Source organism: Argopecten irradians, chromosome 4 (assembly GCF_041381155.1).
Source record: "Argopecten irradians isolate NY chromosome 4, Ai_NY, whole genome shotgun sequence".
Lineage (NCBI taxonomy): Eukaryota > Metazoa > Mollusca > Bivalvia > Pectinida > Pectinidae > Argopecten > Argopecten irradians.
In genome coordinates, this window is record NC_091137.1 from 11,821,708 (window position 1) to 11,847,775 (window position 26,068).

Consider the following 26,068-nt stretch of genomic DNA (forward strand, 5'->3'; position numbering starts at 1 on the left):
CCATAAACACAATAGCTGTACGTCCAGTCGTCACGATTTGACCATCCATTGTAACCGCTGGGATAGATTACTAAAGTATCTATAACTATCATATACGTATGTAATATATAAAAGGATAACGTCAGTATTTCTTTACATTGTCGGAACGCGAGAGACTCATATGGAGTTATATAAAGTGAGCATTAAGCATGGATGTGTAATTATAGAATAAAGATGATAAAGACAGGATCTTAATGGTACATATCTCAAGAACTTTGATTTATGATTATCATACCGTAATTGCATCATATTATTCCTATGTGTGAATCTTACACTAGAACACATCGTACATGACTTCCTACAGTAATAAACCCAGTAATACACAGTTGTTACATTTTCTCTGTATCCACACCTATTGTTTTCAATAATTGTCACAGGTCATTTGATTAAATTTGCCAAATAACGTTCGCCTTTCAACGACATCGGATATTGTTAAAATATTAAGTAAAATAAAACCAAGGCTTGTTCATGATAGGTAAGACTGGCCACGAGTCTCTAAAATATTAAAAAAATCACTAAAACTTGGCTTCATTATTTTTGTCTCTACTACATGCCTGATCCTAAGTTTTAAACTAGAGGGAGATAATCTAGTAAAGAACTCTGCTGAGAAAGTCTTATCAGCAACTTAGGGTCTGGTGGCCAGAGCCATGTAATTTGAGGAGACATAAATTACGAAAGCGTGCTAAACCACTTGTAATGCGTTAAATCATTTGTGTATTATTTATACAGTAGATAACATTTCACAAATCTAATTGCTAAGTTCCTTTTAGTCGATTTACTTATGAAAATATTCTTGATTTGCTGTGATTGCTATGTCTACATTGGATAAACTATTTACATTGTGAGTCAGTTTAGAAAGTACTCAATAGAGTATTAACTATGTGTAATACTAGTGAGACTCAGAGTACCAGTATCGCTCACCTGGTTATTGTATCGCTCAATTATTTAGCTTGTTTTCTAACACTGTATTATGATTATTTATCGATTTTTGACTGGATCCCTCAACGTCTTAAAATAGCCAATTTATATATAAACTGTAACTAATTAATTCACTTTACGAATGTTAAATATTCTCACAATGTATAATAGCTGTATGAGAGTGGTAGAAATATTTCACTTTCAAAAGAAAAAAAACCCATTCCAATTTGAAGAGCTATCACATTTAGTCTCAATTAAGAGTTTTGTGATATGGACAATTACAACGCTTTGCCTGCGGTAGTCCAAAGCTTTGTTTAATCACTTAACTGTAGGCTCATTTATGAATCCAAGGCAAAAGTTCCGTAAAGATTGAGAATAGTGTTCGCTGTACCTATTGGATGCACGACTGACCTGCAGGTTTGATAGAATTTATAAAAGTGTGCCAGATATTCCTATTGCATGATAGTAAAAGGCGACTGAATTTTTATGTGGTTTCTTTCTCAACATGTCTCTTCCTTAACAACGCCTCACTTTAAGATTTAGTTGAGCATTCGACACTGTGAAGAAGGTTTTGAGCTATGTCCCATGATCAATATACACCATAGTCAAACAAAAGTGGCGGTGTCTCCTCTTGCTTAGAATCAGCATAAAGGAGTGGGAAGACTGGTTTGCTTGATATCAGTATTATGTGACCAGTGGGGTTTGTTGTTCTGTATCTTTGTCAGCGTGTTTCAGTTAGATAGCATTACAGAACCTTCTCCCAAAACGCACAGACACTCACCACGCACAGTATATAGGAGGTTGCCCTTAAATTGCATTAGTTGCTAATGGGATGTTGACTCAAATCAAGTTAAATTATTCTAGATCGTTTCGACCGCCGGCGACCTAAAAGCTGAATTGGTAGAGCAACCGGTTGGTGTTCGGAGGGTCCCAGGATGAAACCCCGGCCTAACCGTGAATGTGGGGTTACAACAAATAAACAAGTCATATCTTGATGTGGAATATGCAAAAACAAACTGATTTAACATGTGTTGATTGGATAACAGGAAACGTTGTTTATCGCGTCAAGTCAATACAATGAATAATTTCCTAGGACGGTCCAAACATAACAGGTGTCTGCTCCGTATTTACCTTTGACAACCTATTATATATTTATCCGTAAGCGCGCTCAACCCTTTCATAAGCATAAACCGGTTTCTGCATTTATTGTCTGAATGTTAAATACACAACCGGGAAGTGCAATAAGCGGGACGCTACGTATATAAATATTGGCTAAATAATTGAATGTTATATTTCGTTTACATAATTTTCTTTAAAGGGACAATTCGCTCAGGCTAATTCTTTTACATAACCAAAAAGCAAAATATGGCATAAATGTATTGTTTTATATTTCTTATGAAACATATAACATAAAATATTGACAAATTCCGCGTCATTGTTTAGTATTTTAATTGATACCGTTGTAATTACAAATCGTTGATAAATACGATTTAGCAGGTACAATATGTACGCTGTACCCATACCCGAGCCAAAGTCACGCATGTTTAACAAATGAACTACATAACCACTGAGGAGGTGATAAAATAATTTTTTAGGCAAGATAATTCACCTAATAAGGTAAACACACTACTGTTAGAGCGATTTGAGCAGTTCTAGACAAAAGTTGTATTACTCTACGAGCAGGGGACAGGGTTCGGCATACAAGATGTTTGACCACAATATGTAATGGTCGACAGCGAGCGAGTTTGAACATTTCACGCGCATTTCGCCATCATGGGCTTTTCTGGCATATCACAGTAAAACCGACTGATCTAATTTCCATTAGAACTGGGTTTTCCCGATATATGTACAAATTTTAATGTTCTTTTAGACTGAATTGTCCCTTTAAAAATCAATAAAGTAAAATAAAAGTTAGAAAAAAAATCATCTGAAAATGAGACTTTTAAATATTACTTAAACTGCACGTCTATTTTGTATATTCCAAAACATAATTTGCCATTTCTGATTTATTTTAAGATTCAGCTACGTTCTACTATCATCAGTGTGACACTAATTTCTATACACATGTTTACTGTATAACCATGCAACAACATCATCAACTTTGATTGGATTTTGTGGTGACGTTTTGAAACGGAAGTCTGAGAAGGATGGAACAGCGATTTATCAAGGTGTTGATTTGTGTTTAATGTCCCATTTTCAAGCGCACCTTGTAAGCAATGTGTTGTGGTTGGCACTTGTTCGTGTGGTTTGGGAGGCTGCGGTATGTTCGTGATATGATTTCTTGTAATGAGTTGAAACTGTTGGCCAATGTATAGTGCGATATCACTGAAACATACTGCCAAAGACTCTAAACAGGACACCGCACCCTGTAACGTTATACTAACAACGGACAGACCAGCACACCGCACCCTGTAACGTTATACTAACAACAGACAGACCAGCACACCGCACCCTATAACGTTATACTAACAACGGACAGACCAGCACACCGCACCCTGTAACGTTATACTAACAACGGACACACCCGTCTTCTTACTCCTTTACGTAGCGCGCTAAGCGGGAGCAGTACACTTGTAACATTTTATAAACAATGTTGTATCGAGGCCAGGGGATAGAACCAAGAAAGTTCCTCACTAGGACGAACGCTCAACTCAAGGCCAAAAGCGAGTGAGGCAGTGTTATTTATATTTTGAGTTTTATATTGATAGGTTTTAATTATTTATGCAATTTTGATGTAATCAACTGTCAAGCAAAATAGTATACTAGACTAGTGTAGTTATTGAAAATTATTCGAAGTTCTAAACTAAAAATGCATATAAACTACTTGAAAATAACCATTAAAGTTATTCTCGGTGGTTTAGTTGTAACCTGCATTCGGCATTGACAGTACTGTAACATAATGTGTACCTCATTTAATTTAGCTATATTCCTCACTGACAATTGTAATCATTAAGTTTAGTACGTTGAATGCTTGTTATAGACAGAAGAAAAGCTTCAGTTTTTATTAACCCTCACCAAAACTCAGCTCACACTATCCATGCCTTGTCTATGTAAAGCTCTGCCGCGAAATCCTATTGATTGACGTGCCGACACATGATCTTTAGCGCTTCATCTCTGGGTAGCGAATTCTTAACTGACCAATGATCGCTGTTTTTTATCGGGTTGTTCGACTTAAGGTTCTTCCACCTTCGAAAACCTGACACGACCCTAAGCGACCCTGGCTGTTAGTAGAACGTTAAACAAAAACAAAACAAACAAAGGTATAGAGGTATTGGTGGTAGGTCGCCTAGATCTGTTACATAATTGTCCTTCGCCTCTGTGGCAAAAGCTTGATTCCCATTTATCACGTGAACAGGTATTGGAACAATTGTCCGAATGCGTGCCTTAACGGTATTTCGGTTACCTCAGTTTGGAAAATTGAATTCAAATGTATGTTTCGAAATCGCCGAGGTAAATGAAGTTTATACTTAGAATTGCAGCATTGAAACCTGGCACGGCCTTATTACTTACCCTACCTATAATTACTGGCTTCGATATTGTCACGCCACCATTGGAATGCACAATGATGCCTCTCTTGTATAAATATAGACATTCTAGGTAAATGTGTATTTAGCTCGTAAGATTGAGTTTTCATATAAACACGCTATCGTTGCAAAATTTCAACCAGGAAGTACGACAACGGCTTGGATAAATGACCAACCAAAGCCTACGACGTATCTGCTGTTTCACCATTTTGTAATGTATAATGTGTATTGTTGAGAGATGTGTATACGACCTACACTAGCAGTAGTGTGCATGAGCTCGTATAAATCAACAAATATGGCGCTGTAACCACGTCTCATTCTCATTTGGGAGAGATATAATCTGGAGTTAGCGGTATGGCGGATATCGTGGATGAAGAAAAGACTTGTTGTGGGAAGTTGCGACACAAGTCATTTAAACATTGAAAACTGTGTGTTTTCACTAACCAAGAAAAAGGTGTTTCAATGTTGTGTAGCCCGATATACAATAGCAAAAACTTTCAATATAGTCATCAAACGACCTTGAATACTTGAATATTGTGCAGCTTAATACAATACTTACATATTTTGAATAAAACGTTCGGGGGTCTTAACTTACCGATTTTACATTCAATAAATGTCCTAGTTTGTTAGTTTTAGGGTTTGGAGTAAGGTGTTGTTTTACATATTATCAAACTCTGTACAATAATATTGAATAGCATTCTTAGCATCAACTTCATGAAAACGAACACGTGAACACGATTGTATAACGTTTGATCCCCTACAATAAACGGACGTACCATCGGCTTGGTATGACTTCTGCTGGATGTTGCATAGCTCTTCTGACATTATGGCGACTCCTGTTTCTCCATTATGGACACACATTTGAGTTCATGTACATTATCAGGTTTTTTACGTAAATTATATATATCTTTCCTCAGTTTACAAAAGACACTCGAGATCGACTGTGATCCAAATAACGGTTCATCCGTTAACATTCTGTGACCTAAGCGGTCCTTGCCCAACTTTTAAAATAAATTCTGTTTCGACCAACACACGGGACATATGCCTTATATCAGATTTCCTGTTTTGAAAAGACAACACCTCCAAAGGGGAATTAAAGCTTGGCTAGCTAATGATTACAGAGCAGACTAATCGTCCCCCTTGGTGTTAGAATAAAGTCAATCGACAGAGTATCCAATGTACAAGATCATTAACAAATCTGCATGGAATATGTCTTGTTAAGTAAGATTTTTGTTCCTATTGTTTGTTTCAGGTATCATGGCACTGCGTTACGATGCAAACGAAGAAGAAGAGGATAAATCAAAAGCGCCCAATAATACAGTTAAATTTCCATTGTTTATGTGGTATAAGGTAGGTTTTTCAAGTCTTGTTCTTGCGACCAAGATCGTAAGTATTGTGGATACAATGTAAGATTTTTGATGTATAAGTTGAGGAATGCAAGAGAGCGATATATGTTGTTTGTGTTTTGTCTTTCGTGTTTTTTGTGACCTAACAACTACCACTACAACTACCAAACAAATAGTGCAGAACAACTTATACCAAATGCAGTTCACCACACACTTTACAAGTCCTCGTATCAACCTATGTCATCCGAATACTCTCAGAAACGTATTTAAGTTTGCTTCTTGTATCATCTTTTGTAGATCAATGCCTGGTATTATTAACTGATCTGACACGGGAGTGATGGATCATCAAATTTCGTTCAAGATAAAAAAAAACACTATTGGTGTGTGATTGGATGGATCACGAACGGACACTACACCAGCATTACAATTACATATTTTCTTTCCGTTTATCTATATGTCAGGTGAGTTGTGATCTGAAAAACAATGAGGAACCACGTGTATATGGTAAGTTTCAATCTTAATATGTCGCACTTTACTAGCTATGAAAGAAAGAAAGATAGAAAACAGAAAGAAAGAAAGAAAAGAAAATAAAGAAAGAAAGAAAGAAAGAAAGAAAGAAAAGAAAGAAATAAAGGATTTATGGCTGAGTCACACATTGTGTTTGTGTGTTACAGACTGAGGAAATGTTTGTGAGAGTTATTTGTTTGTCTCGTGATGTAAGTTATATGTTGTCACTGTGTTTGTTATTTTGGGTTTTTCGTAAATGGACAAGATTCCGTTATCACATCCACAAACATCACTAATGACACCACACACACTCATTTCAGTACAGGAAACGTCACTTCATTTATCTCTACCTAGGACAGATCTTACCGTAACGCTTAGGAAGAGTGGTTACAAACCACTAGAGTACTTAAAGGAAACAAAGAAATGATGCTATGTTCAGGTTTATTGTTTCCTTTTTAAGATGCCATGGATTCCCCGACAGACGAAACAGCACAAGAGAGACATATTGGGAAATACATCTACAGAGCAGCGAGGATAATATAAAGGGCAGTATACACATATCCTTTGATTTCATTTTCTTGTTTTAATACTTTTTGCCTTTCAGAGGACATAATCTATCGTCCGTGGTAAGAGGTCAGTTTGTTGAGTTGATGGTGCGAGAGTGAGTTATAAGTAGTTGTTGTGTTGTCCTGTGTTGTCCTGTGTCGTTTTATGTTGTATATTCCTTGTCACTTATGCAGTCAATAAAACGCTAAACATTAGGGTTAGGAAACACACATTTTACACCGCCATTTCTAAACCACTCCAGTTCTGTCTTGTTACTTCTCTCAGCCATAGTGGTCTGCTTCTAACGCATGCTTCATTGTTCTTTGTTGCAATGAAGTAATGAAATATTTTGTCGCAGCTAATATAACAACGACTCCAACAACAACACCAACGACGACAACAACAACACCAACGACAACAACGACGACAACACCTCCAACTGGTTGCCCTGAAACGCCTGTGTCACCTTCTACGTTACCATGGTTACCTCTCTATAGTGACTGTGGCGAGCAAGGAGAAAGTGGGCGGTGCCAACCTGCTAAAAGTGCATGTATGCCCGACAACAATGACGAATGGATTTGCAGTTGCATCCCGGGATATGTTGAGAAAGGAAATATGTGTAGTAAACGTGAGGTTCAGTCATTTAATTACGGAAAGTGCTTATCGCACTTTAGTAGAAACAAATTTCATGTTGATACCGATTCATACTATATTCTGTTTAACATAATAAACATCATGCAATTCTTCTAACTTATAATGTATAGGAATTATAGGCTTGCTGTATAATTTAACATTTAATTAAAGAGGTGCACCCTTCATTTAGGTCGCTAGCACCAACATTGCAAAGTAACTTAAGTATTTCAGTTATATTTACAATCGGTTGTAATAGCATTTAAAAGCTATGTTTGAAATGTTAACCTATATGTACCGACTTTGAATAAAATGTACCTGACTTGTCTTGATAATTGTCTAGACGGTAATTTAAAACATACTTCTAATCTAAATCATCTAAAGGCGATGCATCGTAATTTGGATTATTTAAGCCTAAGTATCGGTTTAAAACCGAGTGAGATTATGAATTCGTTAATATATATAATGTTTACGTATGGTATGTGATGATTTCGTTTTCAGTACCTGAAGGAATCTTTGGAAATTCTGAGATGTTAGCGGATATACCAGCCACAGCATCTGTTGGTCATACAGGTAAATTTGTCGATTACATCCAACACATATATTGACTTCAGGCGTCATACAGGTAAATTTATCTTACATCCGACACATACATTGACTTGAAACGTCATGTAGGTATTTTTAATAACTCTTTAGCTAAATCAAAGTACAAATTTTCCATGTGTGTTTAGACATATTCAATTCAACAAATAAAATAGTTATTCAGAATGTCTCATTCATATATAAATTGCATTCCCTAATTACAATATAACTGTAGACTTGCTTACTTTCCTATGCTGTTGAATTTAGCATATTTCACAAACTGTTAAGACAGCTGAAAACCAATCGCCATGATATGAGTTCAATTCCGGAAATATTGATGACAATTTATCGTGAAATGAACAGCCAAAGTTTGGTATTTAAAAAACAAGTCGCAGCAAGAATGATATTGAAGTACAGCAAATCAATATTGCTATGCTATATCTTACTAATAAGACGTCATTTCCTCTTTCTTAGTATTGACGGCCACATTTACACAAATTCTCGACATTTGCACTACCAAACCGGAAGTGACGTTGTTTGGTGACACCGACCTTTTTGAAGCTGTTGTGGATTCCTGTCAGACCGTAACCATTCGCACATCGTCAGTTCTTCCTTCCGATTCTAGCGTCCGAAAGTTTATGGTGAAGGCAAGGTTTCTAAGTGGAGTTAATGTCATCATGGACTCTATCTTTGTTACGGTTACGATCCAGAGGACTGGAGGCAATGTTGTTGTTGTTTTGCCAGACATGACATTTTCCGATCATCTTGTAACATCTGTAGCACCAGGTGCTTCCCTTTCTCTCTCCAACTCCGACTACATGACAATTGGACCTGACGGAGCAGTACACACAACACAACAATTGAGTGTCGACGCCATCTCATGTAAGCATGCCATTCTCGAGTTACCGATATTATAAACACTTCTACCATTTTCAAAACCAGATCGACACATTTCATATGAAACGATTGGTATTTTAATTTTCGTTCTAAAATAAAATTTTGGTAATTCATTTTGATGATGGGTGTTTTTTATTTCACAAAAAGTATTTGCAAATCTATATAACTGAGATAAGTACAGACTTTGTCATTGTTCTTTTCCACAGCTGACTCCGTGGAAGCTGCAGTCCCTTTGCCTACAAGCATTCAACGCCGTGACGGTACATCTACAACAACCACTAGCTTGACTGCCGTGGTCCTTAAGACAGAGATCAAAACAAAACTTCCGGAAGATTCAAATGAAAACCATATAGTTACGTCTTTCATGCTTTTACGCCAATCTTCCCTAAACGCCATTATCACGTCTAACATAAATAACAATATTTTCGCATTTGATGGTACTGTCTTAAAGGTTCAGAACGCCAGACAGCTAGACTACGACAACGGACAGCGGAGTTTCTCATTCACGATGGTTGTGACAATCACCATGGATACAGAAGTTACCACAATTCCTGTCTCAGTAGAAGTAGAGGTACTACCAACCAATGATAACATTCCGAACTTTGTCACAGCTTCTGGATTAAATACAACCGAGTACAGTTTCTCCATTTTCCCTACACCGCTGTCTACTGTCGTGTGCGGAGCAGTGAGAGCAAGTGATGCCGACCCAGGGTCTCAGGTATTTGAGAAAACTTACTTTAGACCAAAATTGAGAAAAACATAACGTAAGAAACAAGTTAATTTTCCTAGAATTTGTTTGCAAATCTATTTTATCAAAAACATTTAAACGTTATTTTGCACCAGTAAGTCAAAATAGTTTCTTAGATATATAACTTTTTAGTGAGTATTAGCTCCAGACCAAAAATGCTCTTCTGTGGCTGTACATAACCACCAAGTATGGAAAGGCTTCAAACGTGGCGTATGTGATCGAAGATAACAATCTGCATATTTTGCTAAATCATTGCCGAAAGAAAACGTTGTTGTTATTTTAAATGATAACGTGTCATTTAGTGTGCTTACTTGTGTAAAGTGATACCGACACAAAATTGAATTCATTTCAAACTTATACTATTACTACTTCATATGAGTAAACTTTGGTGTCTGGTATAATTAACCAAAACCAAATATGTTGCAGCTGACCTACATCCTGGTTCCTCAGTCGGGTATAACGTCCTTCTTCGCTGTTGGAGAGAAGGACGGCATTGTTACGACTAGAGCCAAAACGGACGACATCCCTTTTACGAACGACACTAACGTGAGTTCGGCCCAGTACATGACGTTCTCGGTACAGGTACAGGACGAGAATATCCTCCATACTGTCACCGCCGCAGTAACTGTGAATCTAAGGAGAACGCCAGAACGAAATCTGGGATTTGTTTTCAACGAAACTATCAGCGAAGATGCAGTTTTGCAAACTACAGTTGCAACGGTGGCCCGTCCTGGATACATTAATTACGAGTTTGCAAGCCGCAGTGGTACAACCGATTTCTTCGCTCTCAATCCCACAACCGTTAGTATATATTTTCATTATAAATCTAGTTTTTCTCAAAGTTGTTATAAACATTAAAATCCTAAATGGCACAACCGTCCTCAAAAAACGATACATGTATTAACATTATACTCTCCTTTGTCTTCGTCAGCTATTAGATGTTCCCAGTTTTCTGAACTTAATAAACTCTCTATATTATTGAAAAAACCACTATCTTTATCCTTATTAACAATTTACTTAGAAAAAAAACTTTTCGTTTCCTTACAGGGTGTGGTTTCAGTTGGACGGTCCCTGGATCGAGAAACCCAGGACAACTATAAGTTCTCTATCACAGCCAACGAAGAACAAACCACTACCTGTGCCCTTGTTGTAAGCGCTATTCTTCTTAATCAAAGACTGAAAAAGCCAAGCATCTATACAAAGCATAGTCAAAATAATTCCGTGGACACGGGCAAAAATATTTTAAGATTTAAATTGATACATAAAGAGGAGACATTGAAAAAGAAAAAAAAATATTAAAAAAAAAAAACTAAAAAACAAAAAAAACATATTTACATTGTGCTTTTTCACAGGTGAATAAATTCACAGTAGATTTTCAGCTCAAACATAATCATATGACGACCAGTTTTACGGTTTATTTAGCAAAAGAAACCACTCTTTACAACATCCACGTCTACGGTTAAAAGTTCACTTTTCATATTAAGTAGGTTTGATTTGGTGTGTTAATGCGGAATGTAACTGGTTAGTGATTTTATATTGAAATATCAGAAAATCAACAAACTTGGCACAAAACAGTTTTGCCACAGACCATTACCTTGGAATAACCGCCTGTTTGATTAACATCAGCCTGTAATACGATCTAATCATTACATAAAAACAAGAGGCCATTAAAGGTCCACTAACTTTCCGGAACGGTTTTTAATTTTTAAAATGGGAAAGTGAAACCAGATTTATCGTTTTATATAGTCCCAAAAGTTATTAGCTTATCCTTGATACTACACGTATCATCACCCTCTGCATAGTTTAATTAAACTAAATCGAATGATAATTTCCATGACTCGGGTCGTCTTATGTTCCCCGCCGTCGTCCTAATTATCGCGAGTTAGCTGATTATTACTGCACCAGACTGCAAAACAGCGATTAATCACTGTTAACATTGATTACGCAGGAAGTCTAGCATTTGCTTAGTGTTGTAACCACACCTTAGGTCATATTTTCTGATGTTGTTATTGTTTTAAGAGACCTTTTTGTTTTAGAAAGGTAGTAGGCCTTTAACACGAATACACCTACCAACACAAACTTTCCATCAACGCACAAGCATATCATGAAGCATCATTTAACGCTATTTCACCACAAAATTTCTTTTGGATTTACGTAAACCTTTATCATTAACCTATGTTTTTTTCTAAAATATCATTATTCCTATTTGTTTGTGTCACTGAACAGAATCAGATGAAAACCGAATTGTTTTATAAAAGCATTGACCTATGGGTATACTGTGTAGTAAGTTTCCATGTAAAAACGAGTTTCACGCAGAAATAAGAGTATTACCGGTCTAAGTTTCCATTTGTTCTGTTTCCAAGGTAATGGGAGACTTGACAATAACTGTATCAGATGTCAATGACAACAAGCCGATGTTTGAAAGGACAAGTTACTCCGGGACGGTGGAAGAAGAAAAGTCGCCCAACACTGTCGTTAAGGTATGCATCACTCCTTTGGTATGTGTTACAGGAAATGCATTAAAACGTGTTGGAATCGCTTCCTGCCGTTATTTACACATGTAATAAAATATGCATTAACATTACGAACGCTTCCCATCAAGAGTTCCGGTATTATTTTCACATTTCTTAATTGTCCTTGCTTGCAGTTTTATTGTACGACTGATATTGGCCACGCGTAGGGATGACAAAACAGTTACTCTAGTAAAGCAGTTGCCAAACGAGTAAAATGACAAAGCATGTTGGCAAGTGCTTCTTACTAAAGCCGTTGCCATTATTTTGTAACCAAAGGTTAATTGGTTTAGTACTATTTTTCAGAACGTTTTAAGTTTTATCCGGGTAATAAATCATGCTGTTACATAAGCTCCTCCAGTGTTGTTTGTGGTGTCTTCCCCTAAAAATGGTATAAGGAACGATAACTCTGGTAGAGGTTGCTGTAGCCTTAGTTTGTATTTTAGATGGATTATCCGATAAAGGCCACGGATAAGGATACAGGAGGCTTTACGTATAGAATCAGCCAGGAGAACACCTTCTTTACCATCTCACAATCTGGGGAAATTCGAACCCTGCAGACGCTAAACAGAGAGCAAAAGAGCGTGTACAATGTCGAGGTTACAGCTGACGATGGCGTGAATACAAACCAGGTTATAGTTACCGTTACTATAGAGGATATTAATGATAACGATCCTGCTTTCTCGTCGCCGTCTTACAGGTAGGTAATATTTTATAGCTTGCCTTCGGTTGATTTCTTTGTTACAATTTGTGTATTTTCCACAGACGGATGACATTATCTATCACCACATCAACATTGAACCTACCCTTACAATCAGTCCCCAAGTATTTACCCCCAGTTTTCCACCGCAAAAATATTTCATTTGATCTATTTATGTTTTTTTCTATGCTGTGTTAGGTAGGAGCTTTATATTATTACCTTTAAAAAAAGCTTGTTATATAATTCAATGATCAATTGTTGATTATTTTATGGGTATAAGATAGTCATGTGATCTTTTGACAACATTGGTATTAACGCAAAACGTTAAACAATCAACAATCATAAAAAAACAATAATAATGATAAAAAAAATGATAAGATAAACGTGTTTGCACTTATACACAATAATCTATTTTTAACTGAGTTACATAATTGTTACCCAATATAAAACTAATACAATATTTGTATATAGATGATCTTCAACATGTCGCAGATAGGAGGTTTTTACATTGATCATTGCAGTTTCAGTATCCAGGAAGAAATTACCACTGACAACCTGGGAGTGGTTGTTGCTACGGACGCAGATGTGGATGACAACGCAGATCTGTCCTATCTAATTGACGGCGGCGGGGACGAGATTGTCATTGGGTATAAAACCGGGATTATATCTGTCCCTGTTGCTGTAGATAGGGAAGAAACGTCGGTATATAACATGATAGTGACGGCAGTAGATGGCGGGGATCCTCCGCGAAGCTCCACCGTACCAGTGACAGTGTCAATAATTGATATCAATGATAATAAACCTGTGTTTGCGCCGAGTTCCCTTCTGATAACGACGGATGAAGAAGTACCATGTACAAATACCATTGGACAGCTTTCTGCATCTGATAGAGATGCCACCGATTCTCTTCGTTACAGAACATCAGAGTAAGCGAGTATCTCAATAATATTTTGTTCGTCCCAAGTTGGGACTGACATTGTCCATACTATTTTCTAAAATTTGATTTTCCATGTCTCTAGCAATTTACCGGTGCATTGCCTGTTTTTCATCCCCGCCAAAACACTTTTCAAAACATATTCATTCCTTTCTTTCTTCAGTCAGCGGTTCGTGGTGGATGCGAACACCGGTGCTGTCAGGTGTAATGGAAGGTTGGACTATGAGGCTCAACAACAGTTAAACATGGAAGTGATTGCAGAAGACACAGGGACGAACCCGCTACAGACCACTGCCACGGCCATTGTCACGCTTCGGGACATAAACGATCACTCTCCAATTATGAGTCATCCTGACAGTGCGAGTCTACAACAGTAAGTGGTCCCCGTTCATACCAACCTATTAATAAGTATAGCGCATAGATAAAAAAGCAAGATGGATGTCAAAAAAGCCAATACCCATCTTTCCTTGCAAACCAAATTACCTTAACATGCAAACATAAATTTGTTACCCATATCCTTCTTCTATCTCCCAATGCCATACCACTATTCATTATGGCTAAACGTCTTTTTTAAGGAATGATTTTTCAACGATCAAACCAGTAATAGTGGTGGATGTTGAAGATGAAGACTCTGGCATGAATGGCGAAGTAACGTTTGCTTTAGCTGGGTCAAACCTTCTTACCATTGACGACAATGGAATTATAAGAACTGTACAAAGTGTGCCTGCACCTGATGCTGGCACATACACGGCGACTGTGACAGCAACAGACAGGGGGACGCAACCCCGTACTTCCACGTCTACCGTAACCATACAGGTAATCGCTGACACGACTATCAACCTCAGGTTCCGTCAGCAGTATCACACGTTCACTGTGTTAGAAAACCTAGGCGACAATACAGTTGTGGGTGATGTGGGTCAAAGCTTGGACAATCCACTTGGGCTTACTGCGAAGTACGATATTCCAAACCCCATAGGAAGTTTCTCAGTCAATATCAATACAGGAGTCATTACCACGAATAGTCTGGATCGAGAAGAAAAAGATATATATGTGGTCGTTGTCCGTGTACGGGAGGATGGCAGTAACAATATGGCAGGAGATTTGACATTGGTAGGACAGATAGATTTTCTTTACTTAATTCATTAAGTTTCATTTTGTAGTAAAGCGTATGTTGGAACTACTCCAGCTCAAAAAATGACAAAATATACAAGCGTGTTTATTTTAACTAATGTACATGCATATCATTGATTTGTTCCATAATATTTACCGACCTTTTGTGGAAAAAGGAAGCATCTGGTCCTAGAGATTCTATTGACATTAATTAACGTTATAATAGAACATATCTGTTGTAAACATGTGTTTAGTTGCAGATGGTAGTAAGAGTAATTTACACCATCTATGATGATTTATCAGGCTGACTATTAAAATCGATTTAAAGCATTTATTTAAACTGCTAAGATTTAATTGGATGTTTCATATGTTAATTGGATGAACGTGTCTGGTTTCAGGTTAATGTGACTGTAGCGGACACCAATGACCACAGTCCAGTTTTCCCTATCGACAAATATAGAGTGGTGGTGGAGGAGAATAAAGCCCTTGGAACTGTGATTACTGACGTCAGTGTCACTGACGCAGATGTGGGCGTCAATGCTGATATATACTTCGCTCTTTACAACAGTGAAAACTCAGGTAAGGGGTCAAACAATGTCATAACCTTACTACACAAGCTATCAGTTATATTCAGGTGTTCCGGCGGCGTTCGAATAAGGGGTAAAATGGACCTGATAAAAGGTTAATAGAATGCTGTTTTCGCCACCATAAAACTTAAAATTGTATATGATGAATCACTTTTTATGTCCATTATGTAAAACATTCCCATAGTAGTATCGAAATATTAAAGTCTATATTGAGAAAGGGTCGTTGAAGAAGAATTTTCCATAACTCTGTAGTTCTGGTCAATACATGCCGTGATATACCTCCCGATTAAAGTAATATTTGGTGTTCTTTAACTCTGTAGACGTGGTCAATACAAAGTCGTTATATACCTCTCGATTTAAGAAATATTTGGTGTTCTATAACTCTGTAGTTCTGGTCAATACATGCCGTGATATACCTCCCGATTAAAGTAATATTTGGTGTTCTTTAACTCTGTAGACCTGGACAATACAAAGCCGTTATATAGATTAGAGTAACTCGATCGGACGGACGTCAGACTTGTAAGCCAGGGGTCTCGAGTTCGAGCCCTAGTGGGAGACAGTGACTATGTTTATGTACTTTGTAACATTGACGCTCATCTCTGATCTTCGTAGTGTGCTGGCAGGACTTCACCATCAATGAAGGAACTGGTGAGCTGAGTGTTGTAAAGACGCTGGACTTTGAGACATACCACGCCTGCAAGTTTACTGTCCGGGTACGTGATCATCCATTGCCATTCCTGATAGATGTATTCATTAGTATTGTTAATGTATGCTTATTTTCCCTGGTAAAATGTAATATTTAGTATTATTGATGCAAGGCGTCTTTTACCTGTCAAATATAATATTTTGATAGTATTGTTGATGCAGGACTTTTCTGGCTATTTTGAATTTTTATTTCGTATTCCTTACTCAATTCCACCGTGAGTATTTGGCCAGCCTAAGGTCAAAAAGAAAGATTTAACAATGAAAATAAAGTATTTCTGTTTTTTATTTTTCCGATGGTGTGGAGTTTATTGGAAAGTGTTATTTTCGCAATATTTCTATTTATAATGCGTTGTGTTTCTATCAATGATTGAAATGAAAATTTGATTTCGTCACTGTAGCACTACCAGCATGTATTATAAACGGTCGTGTATTTCAGGCGTTCGACAGAAGCCCCTCCCCACGAACGTCTAGCATAGAGGTCGACGTAGTTATCACGGATGTGAACGATAACAGTCCGACATTCTCGGAAACCTCTTACCTGATTCATGTCGCAGAAAACTTCCGAACCGAGGTAATATTGGGCTGATTCATACACAGAAAAAAACCTTGAAAAATATTTGATTAATCATGTATTTTTTCATTGTGTATATGTTAACGCTACACTATACGTAACTATCAACAAAAAGTCAAGTTAGATTCGACACTGATATTGTTAGTATTTGTAAATGTAGTTGAAATAAAGTTATATTAAAGACTATTTATAATGATTTCTTAACAATTTTGGTACAGCAGTTGTTGAAAGTCGATTCTTGTAAACATGCCTTTATTTTAAACTGTTCGCCATAGAAGTTACGATTATTGCCGAACGAAAGTCGGAAAATTTATGACCCTTTCTCTGAAGATTTCGGACAGACGTTATGAAGTTCGGCAGTCACATGACGTTATCGACAACGACGTTACAATGTCGGCTAACTTCGTCTTTTTTGACTTAATGGGACCCACCTTGCGATGTTCAATATATTTTTTTTAATTTTCATCAAAAGTTTCCTAATCATTATCGCTCATCTTGACTTTGATTTAGTCCTGTCTCTGTATATTATACAACAGGTTTTTTTCAACATTTATCGAAATTATAAAAAATAAGACAGATACGGATATCGGGACTTTAAACAAACTGCAAAAATTCCTGAGAAAATATGTGACCAATAATGAGATTAATGTACATAAGTAAAGGGTACAGACCCATTGTCAGATGTATCATATTTGAGTACTTTTGATAAAAGTATTTTGATAAGTATGAAACACACACTTGGTTGAGCAAATAAGGAAGATGAATGCACAGTGTTGTGGAGTATCAGGCTAACATGCAGGTATCAAGCACTTTCTATTGTTTGGCTTTTAGCCATTTATTCATTTACGGGGAATTCCAATATTGCTTAATACTATTTACCAAATACTGTTAAGTAAAAAGGATTTTTTTTTATATCACGTAGATACATTTATTTCAGACGAATGCATTTGGCTCTGTCAGTGATGCCGACTCGAATGAAAACGGGAAAATACAGCTATCTACTTCCGGTACCACCACGTGTCCTTTCAAAATAAAAACAGGTCTGTATCATTAAGTCTCTTTTCTCTCAAGCTACCGATCACTCTTTGGTACTATATGAAATGATCACAGTCAATACAAAATCATCATCATTCTTTCATTCTCTGTATATTTCCAAACGATTCTGTAAAGTAGATATTGAAATAAATACTTAAGTATTTGTGTACAACTATCAACGCTAGTTGGAATTTATAAATGCGCCTGAATGTACACAAACAAAATCTATTGTTCACAGTTTACCCGAAGTGCTTAGTTAAGTATTAAAGACTGGTAAATATATATAGATATTTTTCTTTGAGTTTTTGTTTTTTTTTTTTTTGTTTTTTGTTGTTTTTTTTTTTTTTTGCAGTCGTGAATCCGCGTTTGCATGTTTCTGGCGTTTTTCTGCATGTTTCTGGCGTTTTTCTTTCAGACACAACTTCGCTTATCATGACATTAGGTGGTCAAATAGATTTGGACTACGAGACAGAGACTTCGTATACATGTGTCATTGTGGCCACGGACATGGCGACTAATCCTAGAACGAGCAGTGCCACAGTCAATGTCAATATAACTGACGTTAACGACAACTCGCCTGTCTTTGATTCGTTATCATATGAAGTTAACATATCACGTGATCTCAGTCCCGGGGTTAACGTCATCAACGTCATGGCAACAGATGCAGATTCTGGTTTGAATAAACGGATACAGTATATACTTACAGGTAAAAACGATTTCAATTTCCCTTAAATTTGATGTTTTCGTTATTTCTCTTATTAATATTTATCAAACCTTCTTATGTCACGATTGTTAGATTTTAATGTGAATCTGATTTCAGGTGACGAAGGTTACCTGAACATCAATCCTAACACTGGACAGGTGTCTGTGGACAAATCCTTGTATGACTACAGACTTGATGTTATGGTTACTACAGTAACCGCAATAGACCAGCTTCCTGGAGCTTCCAATCGCCTATCCTCATCCGTAACGGTAAATATCAGATTTGGCTTTTTTGATTGTTGTCGTGGCAAAATTACATTTTTAAAACTTCTGTATTGATTATTACACTAGATTCCAGTTACAGTTTCTGTCTATCGCCTGCATTGCATTGGTTTGGATAGGTAAGTTATGGCTTTGAGTAGAACTTTTTTTATTTTTCCCGTTTAATGCAAATCAGCGACACGGAATTCAGATGTCCTCTTCATTGTCTTCAGTGTAACGCGTTATAACACTCGCTTTACTGTTTTAGCTGGTAATCAACATAGAGGACGCCAATGTCAGACCGAATTTCCCTACGTTAATAGTCTATCCGAAACTTCGGGAGGAGACTGAGGTAACTGGAGTATTTTACACTGCCGAAGCTAATGACTGGGACGGTACTACAAACCGCAAGTGCACATGCACTTATAGACTGGAAGATCCGTCAGGTGGGTAACAGAATTGCCGTCTATGTTTATTTTGATTATATACAGGGTCACTGAGGTTAGCATTATGGTGAGATATTTGTAATTAAGAGTAACGGTAACAGAGGATCATTAATTAAGTATTTTCTGATTATTTTAGGTTAGATCAAGGATGTGAGTACCTATTCTTTATTTTAGATCAAGGATATGAGTACCTCTGATCTTTTGAGGTTAGATCAAGGATGTGAGTACCTCTGATTATTTTAGGTTAGATCAAGGATGTGAGTACCTCTGATTATTTTAGGTTAGATCACGGATGTGAGTATCTCTGATTATCTTAGGTTAGATCAAGGATGTGAGTACCTTTTCTTTATTTTAGATTAGATCAAGGATGTGAGTATCTCTGATTATTTTAGGTTAGATCAAGGATGTGAGTATTTCTGATTATTTAAGGTGAGATCAAGGATGTGAGTATCTCTGATTATCTTAGGTTAGATCAAGGATGTGAGTATCTCTGATTATTTTAGGTTAGATCACGGATGTGAGTACCTCTGATTATTTAAGGTAAGATCAAGGATGTGAGTACCTCTGATTATTTTAGGTTAGATCAAGGATGTGAGTATCTCTGATTATTTTAGGTTAGATCACGGATGTGAGTACCTCTGATTATTTAAGGTAAGATCAAGGATGTGAGTACCTCTGATTATTTTAGGTTAGATCACGGATGTGAGTACCTCTGATTATCTTAGGTTAGATCACGGATGTGAGTATCTCTGATTATTTTAGGTAAGATCACGGATGTGAGTACCTCTAATTATTTTAGGTTAGATCACGGATGTGAGTACTTCTGATTATTTTAGGTTAGATCACGGACGTTAGTACCTGAGGAAGTTCGGGTTCATGTTTTATTTATGACACTTTATATCTGAAGTTAAATATAATTTTGAGCTTCATATTTGAACGTGATATTGATAATTCTCCAGATTTTGATATACAATGAGATGCAAGGTTATGGCGAAATTTCACAAACTTTTACTGATGAAAGTTTTGATTTGTGGATAGAAAATGTATTCGAGATCAACAGTGAGACAGGCGAGGTGAGTATGGTGGATGGCACTTCATTGGATAGAGAACGTGACGGGCCGTATTACAGCGTTGGCATCATAGCACGCGACCAGGGATCACCACCAAAGGATTCAGAAACGCTGGTTTTAAACATTACCGTTCTGGATATAAACGACCAATCACCACGATTCCGCTACAGTAACATTCCAACATTTAGTACATATCAGGTAGGATGCTATGTCACGAATTAGCCATTATCCATACTCCAGGGGTTACTATCACTGTCTACCATTAAATCCTTCCCAGCTCCATAGCAAAAAAAAAAAAAAAAAAAAAATCCCACCAATCCGAAAACTATAGAAACTTTAGCTTTAAGGTCATACAGTGTACCGTTGTTTTTATTCCAAACAGTTTCCTCTGTTGTCGCAGACAGAGTCTTCATACAGGTTTGCTTTGTTATATCCAAGGGTAGGATATAGCAACGGTGATAGTAACCCCTGGGATGAAGGATGTGAATTACGGTAAATTTTGTTTGCTAGTTAAGCATTGAAAGACGTTCAATGCTTATAGTTACATTTAGTTACAATTTCATGATGAGATCCCAAGTAATTTTGCATCTTTAATGAAATAAGCATTAGCTATCGTTATGAATGGAGCAGCCATTGGAAGAGCCGTCTTCCGTGATCGTGTCACGACAATTGTGACGTCACAATGATAATGACGTCACAATAGGCGCATGTTCATTGTCTATATGACTGCCAACTGCTTTTGGTAAGGTTACATAGTGGGACTGCAATGAAAATATAAATATTTTTGAATGATGAAATGTGTTTTAAAGTTTACATTTTGGAGAGGGTGTTATGAAATAAAATTTTGTCGTAATTGAGCTTTGTTGTCCAGGATGTCAGAGACAATGATGCTCATCCTATATAGTTAATACATCTTTATCATATGCTGGGATATCACTGTCCTTTATGATGAATAAAGTTAACAAATATACGCTGAATAATGCCTGGAATTTTTGGGGGGTTCACTTGTGTTCAGATAAAAATATTGAAATCTGTATATGTATTTAAATATCATCGTGCTGATACTACATGTTCTGGCAGTTCATTCCAAATAGTTACAGACCTGATCGAGAAATAGTTCTTTATGAGTAAAGTTGTTACCGTTTAGGGAACATTTTTTTTCGTATGCCCTTTATCACGATAACGATCTGCTGCGTCTTTCTAAAGTAATATGACATAAAAGCATTGTTTGTCATTGATGATGTTACCATAGTGACCACTTCGTTTCTATGTTTTCTAGACGGTACCGTCCGGATCGTCGGTAGGGACAGTGACAGCTGATGACAGAGACAGCCCTGACTACAGTAGGACGTCGTATAACGTCACAGATCTGTTTTTCTCTACGTCGGCCACATTTAGTGACAGGAACACGTCAGTGTTCGGGCCCTCCACTATAACGGTAGAGCCTAACACAGGGACATTGCGTACAACACGGAGTCTCCAACTGGTCAGACAGACCACCACTTTCTATATTATGGTAATGAGACGCTGTTTGGTGATTTTAATATAATGCGCCTATATAAAAATGAATTCACCAGGGTTTCCACCTTAACCGGAATTCTGCAAACGATCCATGTAAGCGAAGAGAGTAATCAGATTGTCACTGTGGCGTCATACTTAGGACAGTATATACAAGATGAAGATATAGAAGTCGTTGACATATATCAAAAGCATTTTGAACTACATGTTTGTGTAACGATAATTATGAAAGTCAAGACTGCGAAATGCGTTACCTTTGATATACGGTATGACATATTTACTACTTTATTGAATTTCACGATCGTTGATATAGAGGAAATCAGTAACTCTTTACTTTTTTAAATAATATTTTGCAGTATTTTTTTTCTCAGACAATTGTAAAACGATATCGTTCCGTGATTAGAAAATGTCAGAATACTATAAAGGTGGTACGAATACTATTAGTGAATTGCATACTACATTGCATAATAAATTAGTTAATTGAGTGATTTCTAAGTTTTGAAAATCAAAAAGAGAAAGCTATTCATGTTACCTATCATAATTATATCTACTATACACATTTTCTTTTTAAATTCCAACAAAAATTATGGACTCTCAATCAGAAGTGATGCTACAAATGGAAACGTGTTTTCCTTTAGTAGACTTTAAATTACTGAATATGCTCGTTACAAGAAAAATAGAATTAGTGATATTAATTGTCACACAGCTAACCGTGGAAGCAATGGACCTGGACGATACTTCCATGAGGGACACGACACCAGTCATTATTGAAGTGAAGTATGAAGATCCAAACCAACATTATCCAATCTTTTCTCAGGGTAAAGCTGGTTTTACTGCCACAGCTTTTAATTTCATTATTGATTTTAATTGCTCTTGTAATCTAATTTTAATCTTTAAACATTGGGTTCAATCGCGTCCAATTGTAAAAAGGTTTAATTTTTAACGTAAGTGATAAGCTCAATATTGCTCCGTTTAAAGGCTATAAAAAAAGAAAAAAAATCCAATTCAAGAAATTGATAAAAACAATATTTTGATATGCGTTCATAACACAAATTAACATTTCACATTATTTATTTAAGTAAAACACAATTTAGATAAGAACAATTATTTTTAGTAAGTATATCTGGAATAACGCAGTTCAATGTTTTATTCTTCTGTTTTAGCTGTGTACCAAGAGGACCTTGACCGGAGTCACCCACTTGGAGAAGTTGTGTTGCGAGTAACAGCAACAGATGCCGATACTGCCCCTCTGAATGCTATCAGATACAGTATTACAGCAGGAAACCATCGAGTACGTATGACCTGGGCCCAGTTTCATAATCGTTCCTTAGCTTTAAGATATTCCTTATTCAAACGTTACAGAAATTATGGAAAGCTCTTTAACAGAAGACGTTTTCCTTAACTTTTGCAATGCTTTCTCATGGGGATTTTCAGTTAAGGAATTCCTTAAATTTAAGGAATGTTCGTGAAACTGGGCACAAAATATAATTTTCCAGTGATAAATACTAAAATGGTAAATTTCGAATCAGATTGGATTTTTCAAAGTCTTTACAAATGACGTAACTTTCTAAGAAACATTTGTATACTGGGTTTCTGTAATATCTTGGACAACAAACCTGTAGAATTATGGTGCGTTATTGCTTGCTGTGTTTCCTATTGTTAATGTTTGATTTCCAGGATGTGATGGCGATAGACCCTGTGACTGGAGATATCAAACTCTCTTATCTCATAGATGAGAAGTTCGATAGTTCAAACCTAACTTTAACCGTGAGAGCTTCTGATAGTGGTGAACTCCCTAAATACAGGTCAGTATACAGATAGTGGTGACGTCACTAGCTCCGCGTGTCGAACGTGATTTATCCGCAGTGTGCGTTATTAAAAAATGAAATAGTTATAAGAGATTATAACATTAAGAAATATTTATTCATTTAATGTATTTATTTACGCTAATTTAAAATAAACGATATGTATCTCTATGTGTACATGTATAATGTATTAGGCGACTAAATTTAGGACTTTGCTTCTTTGCCAACACACCGAGAAGATAGGTACGGCGACTAAATTTGCATCCTATACCAATGAGCACTATATATAAATTTCGCCACACATTTGACGTCACACGTGGCACGCTTTCCAGTCATCGCTCATATTTTAGTGCTCTGTCGAACAGCATGGATACATTTTGGTAGATCCGGCCTCAAATATTTGTCTACTTTGTCCCGCAGTACTGTTCGTATCCTATTATGTAATCGTGTTCGTTTTGTATGTCTTGATAAAGGGGCAGATCGCCTCGAAAATTTTACAATTTTTTTGACCACACGGTTATAATTACTTCCTTGTCCCATATAATGTAATACAACATCTTTCATTCAGTATATGTTTTTAATATTTAAAAAAAAAGTATTAAATAATCTACTCTGCATTTTGAAAGATGGATTTTACTTAGAAAGATAAATTTTACTTAGAAAGATGATTTTTTCTTAGAAAGATAAATTAAACTTCAGAAATTTGTTATAACCAGTAACTCCTTCGTTTCAGTATATGCACGGTGATGATAATATTGTCCGGAGAGTATGTACCGTGCGTTAGTGAGGCTGTGAAACAGGAAATTGTTGCTGAGAAAGATCTGTTTTTCGCCGTAATGATAGCACTTGTAGGAGCGCTCTGTATTGCTATTGTCGTCTGCTTCGTGCTTTTCTATAAGTAAGTAGTGTGCAAAATGGGTTATGGTTTTATTAGATAAACTTCCTATTAACATCCAGGTTTGTTGGTGAAGGGAAGCTGGAGTACCAGGAGAAAAACCACCGCCCAGCGGTCAGTACCTGCCAACTAACCACATGGAATTCCAACTCGCGACCCAGAGGTGGGGGCCTTGTGGTTATATGTCGAGACAACTTAACCACTCGGCCACCACGGCCCCAGTGTGTAAAGTGCACCAAAATGATACGAAAACATAATTTTTGTATCACGAAAGGCTTTATTTCTTATTTGAATTAAATTTTCAGACAAAAGGCCTACTGATTTAAAATGTGATAATAACATACAATTCTCCCAGGATTACAGAGAAATTGAATAACGCGTAATTTGTCTGCAATCCTGGGAGAATTATAGGACTATAAATCCCCCAAGAAGGCAATTTAATGTTTATATCTCCGTTTTCTGTTATTTTTAAGCCAACCTGTAATGTACACTGTAATCGCTTTTACCAAATCAAATTCCCCGCTGCTTCCGTCAGTGGAGCCTCTTCTTGTGATGTTCTCAGTACCTCAGACGTTATAAGAACTCCCGACTTCATTCGCGGTAAAAAATAAGTCCATGGAAATAAACATAAAATCATTTTCCAACATTTGAACCGTTATGTTCCATACTTAGTAACATTTTGAACAATTGGGTTTTTCTATTCCGATGTCACGTAAGTATGCACAAAAAATGCGCATTGCGTCATTTCGTCATGATGTCGTTCAGAATGACGTCACAATACATGTTATACATATCACTACACCAACGGAAATTATAGAAGAATTATGATCTCATAAATTCACTTTTTGTTTGCTAAGGTTATATAGTATAAGTCCCGAATAAATGGAAATATTAACGATGAACTTGTTTTCTATTTATTTAATTAACAGGTATCGGACAGCTGATAAATTGCTGGATGTATACAACCCAAGTAGAAAAGACAAAGAAAATAACCCAACATATCAGGGTTTGAATTCCATAGATGGAAGAAATGCACATGAATACACAAGTAACGAAGGCTTCACGAGGAACCCAAGTAGCAATAATGGAAATAATACCTTAAGTACTTATGATACCATACCGACACAAGAGGTGAGTTGCCTGATCAGCCATAGCGCAGCGTGACATTTTTGTAAAATTTCTTTTATTCAAAAGTAATTAAATGAGACTAATAACGTGTGTTCTAGTAAATTCATAAAATATCCACAGGCATGTACACTGTACTAGTATTCAATGCATAGTACTTACCGAGTACATCAGTCTCTGCTACATGCAAAAGTTAGTGATATTTTTCATATGGTTAAAATAAGCTTTGCCTGATGTCAAATCCATTTACTTTTTGCAATAGTTTTTGTTGATATTCAGATATTAGTCATTTATTTTCTTTGTAGTATATTATTATATACTTGTATAATAAATATAATTCATTCGAGCCGCTAAGAA

General features: G+C 36.6%; 1 protein-coding gene across 2 annotated transcripts in view; it reads left to right on the forward strand.

The window, feature by feature from the left end:
• The window catches only part of LOC138320611 (protocadherin Fat 4-like), a 30,352-nt gene that overhangs the window by 2,633 nt on the left and 1,651 nt on the right, over window positions 1-26,068 (forward strand). The window contains exons 2-28 of one of the 2 annotated variants that reach the window (XM_069263709.1): window positions 5,734-5,831; window positions 6,125-6,288; window positions 6,795-7,508; window positions 8,012-8,083; window positions 8,567-8,974; window positions 9,196-9,707; window positions 10,164-10,538; window positions 10,785-10,886; window positions 12,101-12,217; window positions 12,694-12,947; window positions 13,469-13,873; window positions 14,045-14,254; window positions 14,457-14,991; window positions 15,390-15,570; window positions 16,191-16,291; window positions 16,720-16,854; window positions 17,792-17,894; window positions 18,305-18,595; window positions 18,710-18,861; window positions 19,121-19,298; window positions 20,337-20,566; window positions 21,648-21,884; window positions 22,593-22,704; window positions 23,050-23,177; window positions 23,564-23,691; window positions 24,425-24,589; window positions 25,516-25,717. In XM_069263709.1, coding sequence (XP_069119810.1) covers window positions 7,220-7,508; window positions 8,012-8,083; window positions 8,567-8,974; window positions 9,196-9,707; window positions 10,164-10,538; window positions 10,785-10,886; window positions 12,101-12,217; window positions 12,694-12,947; window positions 13,469-13,873; window positions 14,045-14,254; window positions 14,457-14,991; window positions 15,390-15,570; window positions 16,191-16,291; window positions 16,720-16,854; window positions 17,792-17,894; window positions 18,305-18,595; window positions 18,710-18,861; window positions 19,121-19,298; window positions 20,337-20,566; window positions 21,648-21,884; window positions 22,593-22,704; window positions 23,050-23,177; window positions 23,564-23,691; window positions 24,425-24,589; window positions 25,516-25,717 — 5,622 coding nt within the window. In that variant the 5' untranslated portion in view covers window positions 5,734-5,831; window positions 6,125-6,288; window positions 6,795-7,219. The remainder of the gene's footprint in view (window positions 1-5,733; window positions 5,832-6,124; window positions 6,289-6,794; window positions 7,509-8,011; window positions 8,084-8,566; window positions 8,975-9,195; window positions 9,708-10,163; window positions 10,539-10,784; window positions 10,887-12,100; window positions 12,218-12,693; window positions 12,948-13,468; window positions 13,874-14,044; window positions 14,255-14,456; window positions 14,992-15,389; window positions 15,571-16,190; window positions 16,292-16,719; window positions 16,855-17,791; window positions 17,895-18,304; window positions 18,596-18,709; window positions 18,862-19,120; window positions 19,299-20,336; window positions 20,567-21,647; window positions 21,885-22,592; window positions 22,705-23,049; window positions 23,178-23,563; window positions 23,692-24,424; window positions 24,590-25,515; window positions 25,718-26,068) is intronic. The other variant, XM_069263710.1, reaches the window with a different exon arrangement.